Below are 8127 nucleotides of genomic sequence, written 5' to 3' on the forward strand. Positions count from 1 at the left end.
TTTTTAATTAAAAAAAATTAATATATGTGCCATGTGTCGACGTCTGATTGGTCCACGTGTCAGTTTAACGGTCAACTAACGGTCAACTAACGGATGGACTAATTTGGTCACTTATCAAAACCACAGGGACCTCCTGTGATAAAAATGAAACCCCAGGGAGGAAAAAATAAAGTTGTGAAACCCCATGGACTAATTTAGTATTTAACCCTATTATTTAATGATGCCCGCAGAAACCAATGCCGCGTTGCATCATTAAATAATATGCGTTAGTTAAAAAAATAAAAAAAATCTTTTGTCAACGAAAACAAAAAAGAAAGCTTTTGTCAACGAATCCATTGCCTGCACTTTCAATAAACTAACGCATAAATAAACGACAAATTGCCTCAAGTTGGTTTGTAGAAAAAATTTTAACAAAAAAAAAACTAAATAACGAAAAATAGGTGGCCTTTTTATATTAAGAAATGGTAGGCTTACAAACATATATTTTTTTAAAAAAAAAAAAAAAAATTACAAACTGATGTGGCACAACATAATTGGATATGAGATAAATTCAAATTTTGAAAAACTCAATCATATTGTGCCACATCAGTTTGTAAAATGTGTTTGTAAGCCTAGCATTTTTCTTTTATATTAGCCCCCTTAATTATTATTATTTTTTCAAATGGTTATTTTATATATTTTTAAATTTTACTTATTAAACTTAAAGGTATTTGGAAAGAAAAATGCAAAATTGCCTAATTTGACACGTAATGATGCAATGGTAGCATGTAGGGCTTCCATGTCAATTTTAAAGTTTGGATGCATAATTGCAAAATAAGTAAGTTCAGAAAACTAAAGTGTATCTTTCCTTTTCTTTTTTTCTTTTTTTTTCTTTTTTTAACGTGACCGATCAAATGGTGGATTGACAACCACATCACCATTGTGATAGTGATGGAATATTTGTGTGGCACATAACAATAACATTACTCTTATGATGAATGACTTCTTTCATATATAAGAGTAATGTTTATGTGCCACACAAATATACCACCAATATCCCACAAATGGCACATAACATTAGTATCTCTATATACATATTTAAACTATTTTTAATGATGTTTTAACAGATCGGTTAGTTTTAAAATAAAAATAGTATATGACCTTTAAGTATTTTTGGACAAATATGTAAGAATCAAGTCACCAAGTCTCATGACATGTGAAATACGTTGTGTTCAAACCTCTGTTTTGATGAAGGATTATTGCATGAATATGGGTATTTAGGTTAAGTTTGTAGTTTGCGCCATCGAACAATAGACCGAGATGGACAAACGTTCGATTGTGGGTGAATGAACATTCGAATATCAAGGAGCGAATATTTATGGTTTCCAAAATAGGTTTATACAATTTTTAACATAAGTCTTACCTCATTTCTTTCTAGGACTTGATGAACATCGTCATGAAACCACAACCTACTATGGTTGCCAGGTTCTGTGGTTGATTCTTGTTGAACAATTTCTCTACTCATTTCTTGTAGTAAGTCATGCATCTCCAATGATTTGTAAGGCAGGGTTGTATTGAGACAGTACTCATGATGATCAATATATATGAGAGATTTATCCACAAGCACTTGTATACCATTATCAACAAAGTAACCAAGTGCGTCTAGTATTTTACTGATATGACATAATTCTTGTCCTTTGAAAAAACATGCAATGTCAAGAAAAATATTTTTTACGGTGTCCTCCGACCCGTCATAACTTATTCTAAGTATTTCTTGAATTGTTTTATTAGGAATTCTTGTATACATAGCCAATACACTTTCCCATTCGTTCGAGCTTTTACCATATAGATATGAACCAAGCACTATTAAAGCCAGTGGAAGGCCCCTGGCATAACTTGTTACATGCCCTATGAGTTCCAAAAAATCGTAGTTAGGTATGTCACTTTTGAAGGCATTCCAGCGAAAGAGCTGATGAGCTTCATAGCAATTCAATTTATTCACCTGATATGCTAAATCAACTCCGCGTGCAATAAGTAAATGTTTATATCTTGGTGTTGTGATGATTCTACTTCGTAAGCGAAACCTATCACCTTTTGCGACTAACTTTTTGAATTGCTTTGGCAATAGTTGTCTTTCTAATCCAACGCGTTCCAAAGATCCCTATTGTGCACGTAATGCCCTTCTTCTCTATATCTATAAGTGACTTCACATCTTGTGCATGAGATTCTTTTCCAGCTGGATACTGAGCAACTTTGAAGTATGTGTTGTTTACTAATATCGAATCCACCCATTTAATGATTTCGTACATGAATTCAGGTTCATTCCTAACAACACAAAGAGATAACAAAACATCAAATTAATGAGTTATTTTCATATTAAAAGAATAGAAATATTTAAAAGATTAATTATATAGGGTTAAATACTAAATACCCCCCTTGGTTTAAGTTGCTTTATTTTTTTCCCCCTTAGCGTTTAATTTTTATCACAGGAGGTCCCTATGGTTTTGATAATAGACCAAATTAGTCCTCTGTTAGTTGACCGTTAGTTGACTTAACGGAAGTCCACGTGGACCAATCAAATGTTGACACGCGGCAACTACTTAAATTTTTTTTTTGTTTTTTTTTTTAAATAAAAAAAAGTATTTAAAAAAAAAAAGAAAAAACATTGGGGGTGGCTCAAATGGCCAAGAGCCAGCCCCAATTTTTTTTCTTTTTCTTTTTCTTTTTCTTTTTTTTTTTAAAAAAAAATACATTTTTTTTTAATTTTAAAAAAATAAAAAAAATTGAAGTAGTTGCTGTGTGTCAACATTTGATTGGTTCACGTGGACTTCCGTTAAATCAACTAACGGTCAACTGACAGAAGGACTAATTTGGTCTATTATCAAGACTACAGAGACTTCCTGTGATAAAAATCAAACCATCAGGAGGAAAAAATAAAGCAATTAAACTCTAGCGAAGTATTTAGTATTTAACCCAATTATATATAAACATTTTCAAATGTAAAATAGTCCACATCCATGAAAACAGGTGTATAATAATATACTATATGTAATTAGAATAATAATTGAAAAAAGAACAATCTAGAAGGAAGGCTCAAGAGTGGTTAGAAATACCTGTTTGCCAGATGCATTCCTGACAAATTGGCCATGTCGCTTAGGGCTGTCTTCCACCCATTCACCTTCATTTCGTCATCCTTGAACCTTTCTTCAAGTTTGGCAAATGCTTCTCCAACACTTTCAATTTGGTTCCGTACTTGCTTCGGATCTACATCATAAAACAACGGTAAAACTTGTTGCTTCCTTATTTCTCTACACTCGAGGATCTTCATTAGTTCATCCAAGCACCAATGAGATGATGCATAGTTTTTAGAGAATACAATGATTGAAATCTTTGACTGCTCAATGGCTTTGAGAAGTGCTGGTGAAATTTTCTCTCCACTTCTAAGCTTATCATCCATGAAGGTGTTAATTCCGTTTCGACGCAAAGCTGCGCATAAATGAGCAGTAAAATTGTTTCGAGTATCTTCACCTCTAAAACTCAAGAATACATCGAAAGTTGATGGATGGGTGAAAGAAGAAGAAGAAGAAGAAGAAGAAGAAGAAGAATGGGTTTCTTGGAAGGCCATGGAATAAGTCCTCTTCTGTGTGTATGATTACTGCTTACGAGAGAAGTGACAATGCAGCATTCGAAAACGACCCTATTTAAAGTAAAATAGAGAAGTCTATTGTCCCATTGCATCATAATTAAAAATAATAATAATAGAAGTTGATCGCACAATTTAAGTAAAATGATTGGCAACTTCCCTAGTGTACTACTTGAGGTCAGAATAATGATACAACTTACGCCTGGCGTGCATCAACAGCGATGCACACCAGGCAAAAAAATTTTTTTTATTATTATTTTATTATTTTAATTTTTTTTTTTAAAAAAGAAAAAAAAATTTTGTCTGGCGTGCATCGTAAGTTGCATCATTACTCGGTCAAAATAACGTTAATATATGGGCGTGCGGCATGCCCTCAAGAAAGGAAGTTTTAAACCTGCCTGGAGTGCCATTGAAACTCTGTGCAATTGGTGTCGCTTGCCCACACGCGGATGCAAGTGGAGGGCCTGTTTGTCTTGTTTGGTTATGTGGCAGGTTGTCCACCAATGTCTCACAGAAATTCAACGCTTCGCTGGCGTTGACAATTCAGGCCGAGTATTTTATCCATTGTTGGGAACGTACACGCAAATACGCAATGAATTCGTTGAGTGTCGTGCCGGAGAAACCAATGCCGCGTTGCATCATTAAATAATATGTGTGAGTTAAAAAAAAAAAGATTTTGTCAACGGAAAAAAAAAAAAAAAAAGCTTTTGCAACGAATCCATTTCCTGCACTTTCAATAAACTATCGCATAAATAAACGACAAATTGCCTCAAGTTGGTTTATAGAAAAAATGTTAACAAAAAAAAAAAAAAACTAAATAACCAAAAATAGGTGGCTTTTTTATATTAAGGAATGATAGGCTTACAAACATATTTTAAAAAAAATTATAAACTGATGTGGCACAACATAATAGGATATGAGATAAATTCAAATTTTGAAAAATTCAATCATATTGTGCCACATCAGTTTGTAAAAGTTTTTTTAGTAAAATGTGTTTATAAGCCTAGCATATTCCTTTTATATTAGCCCCTTAATTATTATTATTTTTTCAAATGGTTATTTTATATATTTTTAAATTTTACTTATTAAACTTTAAAGGTATTTGGAAAGAAAAATGCAAAATTGCCTAATTTGACATGTAATGACGCAATGGTAGTATGTGGGGCTTCAATGTCAATTTTAAAGTTTAGATGCATAATTGCAAAATAAGTAAGTTAAGAAAACTAAAGTGTATTTTTCCCTTTTTATTTTATTTTATTTTTTACCGTGACTGATCAAATTGTGGATTGACAACCACGTCACCATTGTGATAGTGATGGAATATTTGTGTGGCATATAACAATAACATTACTCTTATGATGAATGACTTCTTTCATATATAAGAGTAATGTTTTTGTGCCACACAAATATACCGCCAATATCCCACAAATGGCACATAACATTAGTATCTCTATATACATATTTAAACTATTTTTAACGATGTTTTAACAGATGGGTTAGTTTTAAAATAAAAATAGTATATCACCTTCAAGTATTTTTGGACAAATATGTAAGAATCAAGTCACCAAGTCACATGACATGTGAAATACGTTGTGTTCAAACCTCTATGTTTTGATGAGGGATTATTGCATGAATATAGGTATTTAGGTTAAATTTGTAGTTTGCGCCATCGAACAATAGACCGAGATGGACAAACGCTCGATTGTGGGTGAATGAACATTCAAATATCAAGGAGCGAATATTTATTGTTCCCAAAATAGGTTTATACAATTTTTAATGAAAGATTATGATTTTTATTACATGGTTAGAGTTTTGCGTGTAAGGATTAGGACTTTTGTATTTATGTCTGACGTTAGAATGAGATTGTAGTGACTTGGGTTTTAGATGTCCGAGATTGTAGATAAACGATTGAGATAAGTAATTGATTATGAAACTATTCATATTTAATGTGCGATATGTCAACAAATTGAGTATATTTAATTTTATGTCATGAGCTTATTTATTTTTATAACATGTTTAAGACTGCTTCAAATGGACAAATGATTTTATATATGTTTTTCTTAAATAAAATGAACAAACATGCATTGTATGACATGATTGTGGGCCATGGGTTACTATAATTATATGGTCTTTGACCCTATGGTCACAGGGTTTATGTTTATGTTTGGCTGTGGATCCATTGGCTAATTGTGACATGCATACCATACACGGATGAGTTACTAGTACGATTTTGAAAGTAGTGGCCAGCCAAGATTGAAATCAATTAGGCTGCTAGTATATAATGGTATGCGGCAGTATCTGAGGCACAGATATTGTATTACGGGTCCCTCAAGATAGTCAACCCTACCAAGAAAAGGCTTAAAGGCTTGGATTTATCGTATGGAACAAGCTATGATTAATTTTAAGTATATAATTATATATGTATTGCATGATTTCTTTGCATTAAATTATATGTAACTTGTTACTGGGATTATGTCACCCTAATTCAAAATAAATTTCATTTTCCTTAACAGTAAATAACAGAGACAACAGATACTTTATGCAAAACTCACGTTTAATATTAAGTTCATTGCATAAACCAAATTCATAATAATTTACTTACTAAGTCATGGATTTACACACTTATTTGCTTTCACATGTCAAACTGTTTTGCAAGTTAGCAGGTTGTTAGGCCGTAGAGTAAAAAATTCAATGGGATAAAAATGCCGAGAGAATGGTTTGCATTGTGAAGTTTGCTTAGATAGAAGTAATTTATATCATTATAATAATGTTTGTTTGAGAGCTCAGAGTCTATATTAATGATACATAATGTTATGTAAGGTCATACGATAATTGTGTCAGACAATTTATTTCTGCTTTTGCATGCTCATACTTTGATAAGTAACAATTAGGGTAATACTACTAGTCAATGTAGCAAAATTTTCATTTTAGCTATATTATTGGAGATGAAAAAGGGCTTTATTTGAGTTGCTCTTATGAAAAACATGGGCATTTTTTTTTTTTTTTTTTTTAATATAAGTAGATCAAAAACAAAATACAAATCATAACAACGACAACGACGACAAGAAACAGAATAAAACAAAAACAAAAACAAGCTTAACAACTTTAGCTGCTTTATTTATCATTTGCTATAAATAACTTGAACAAAAACAAGGAAATCAAGAAAAAATTGACACCCACAAAATAATTTACATTTCACATTCAAAATCACACAAATCTAAATAATAATAATAATAATAATAATAAATCAAGCTTCTGGTTCCCTGTAGAAAGAAAAAATGAGAAAGATACACAAAGGTGGAACTACAAAAGCTGCAAGCTTTAGCAAGTCCTCAGTCTCCTTTGATATCACTCCAATCCTTGACCAGTCTCCACTGTACCTGAACATTGAAATCTTTCTTCATGAGAAACATAGATTCAAGTTTCTGATGAAAAAAATATCAAAGAAAACAGACGAAAAAGCATACCCAGCATCGATGAATCCCAGCCCAAGCACTGCCACAATAGAGCGAGCAAGAATTGGGGTGGAGATTCTCAGTGGGAAAATGGTTTCTTGCTGGGCTCTGGAATTATCAGACAAATCTTTCTTCTTAGCCATTGAGATTCCAAATTTTCTGCCATTTCTCCTCACAAACGGATAAGAAGTCGGGCTGTTGAAGATAAAGCTCTTTCTTGTGACCAGCATTTCCTATCCTCTGTTTGGGCTCGTTACTCTTTGACCATTCTCAAACTCTAAAAATCATTCACCCAACAAGGGCAAAATTGTAATCACCGTAATTTCATAGAAAGGGCACAAAAACCTATTTACAAAAGGCATCCGCGCATTCGATCGTGAGGTGGAGCAAGGTCATCTGTTGGGCTTACCCCATTGGCCCCAGCAGCCCCTCCTTCAACTGCCGGCTGTCCATGCAAAGACACTCGGGTCTTCAAAATCCTGCTCCGATGCGCCTGCTTGTGAGGTCTCAACAGGGGTCCTGTGCGCAGCTCCACGGAAAGACACTCGGATTCCCACCAGAGGCTTGTCATCTCTGTTAGAAAATCAACCTTATTTCTCGAATCGGTAAGATGCGAAAATTAAAAACGCAAAAGCAAGCAATCACAAAACATAAAAATACACAAAAACAAGTAATTTCTGTGTTTTGTAACACAGAAATTTATGTGGTTCATCACGTCGACAAAGTTTCAGCGAGTTTTACTATTTTTGAGAGATAACAATACAGGAGGCGTGAATATTCAAAGATACATAAAGTCACACAAAACCCTACTAACATAAGTGACTATAAATAAGACCCCAGAAAGTGTCAAAACACTAAAATTGACCAAAAATATGATAAATATATTATGATATTTATATAATTGGTTTATATTACCTAGTATAAATTAATTTATGTTTTCTTGTATAAGTTGATTTAGGTTTATTTGTATAGATCGAATTATTCAATTATAAATAGGGACGTCTTAAAAAAACACAATGTATTACATTTAGAGGAGTAAATTTAGGTGTT

The 8127-nt window shown here is 32.8% G+C and overlaps 3 protein-coding genes across 3 annotated transcripts in view; all 3 read right to left on the reverse strand.

The window, feature by feature from the left end:
• Positions 1-3604, reverse strand: part of LOC132185489 (disease resistance protein RPV1-like) — a 4181-nt gene extending 577 nt beyond the window's left edge. Inside the window, exons 1-2 of the mRNA XM_059599257.1 lie at positions 3093-3604; positions 2071-2304 (exon numbers count right to left, since the gene is read on the reverse strand). Coding sequence (XP_059455240.1) covers positions 2071-2304; positions 3093-3604 — 746 coding nt within the window. The remainder of the gene's footprint in view (positions 1-2070; positions 2305-3092) is intronic.
• A 3139-nt stretch (positions 3605-6743) lies between these two features.
• On the reverse strand, positions 6744-7354 carry LOC132185790 (uncharacterized). Its single transcript, XM_059599582.1, has 2 exons — positions 7090-7354; positions 6744-7002 (listed from the first exon to the last, which is right to left on the reverse strand). The coding sequence occupies exons 1-2, from the start codon at positions 7305-7307 to the stop codon at positions 6870-6872; spliced, it is 351 nt and encodes a 116-aa protein (XP_059455565.1). The 5' UTR covers positions 7308-7354; the 3' UTR covers positions 6744-6869.
• Positions 7355-7426: 72 nt separating this feature from the next.
• LOC132185490 (disease resistance protein RUN1-like) overlaps positions 7427-8127 on the reverse strand; it is a 5483-nt gene continuing 4782 nt past the window's right edge. The window contains exon 6 of the mRNA XM_059599258.1: positions 7427-7666. Within this exon, the coding sequence (XP_059455241.1) occupies positions 7427-7666 (240 nt within the window). The remainder of the gene's footprint in view (positions 7667-8127) is intronic.

The sequence above is a fragment of the Corylus avellana genome, chromosome ca6 (assembly GCF_901000735.1).
Source record: "Corylus avellana chromosome ca6, CavTom2PMs-1.0".
Lineage (NCBI taxonomy): Eukaryota > Viridiplantae > Streptophyta > Magnoliopsida > Fagales > Betulaceae > Corylus > Corylus avellana.

Bases quoted from the DNA above. Each gene is read 5' to 3' on its own strand.
- LOC132185790 (XM_059599582.1), bottom strand. From the start codon at position 7,307: ATGCTGGTCACAAGAAAGAGCTTTATCTTCAACAGCCCGACTTCTTAT. The intron at 7,003-7,089 runs GTATGCTTTTTC...TTCAATGTTCAG, and splicing joins CTGGGATTCATCGATGCTGG to GTACAGTGGAGACTGGTCAA.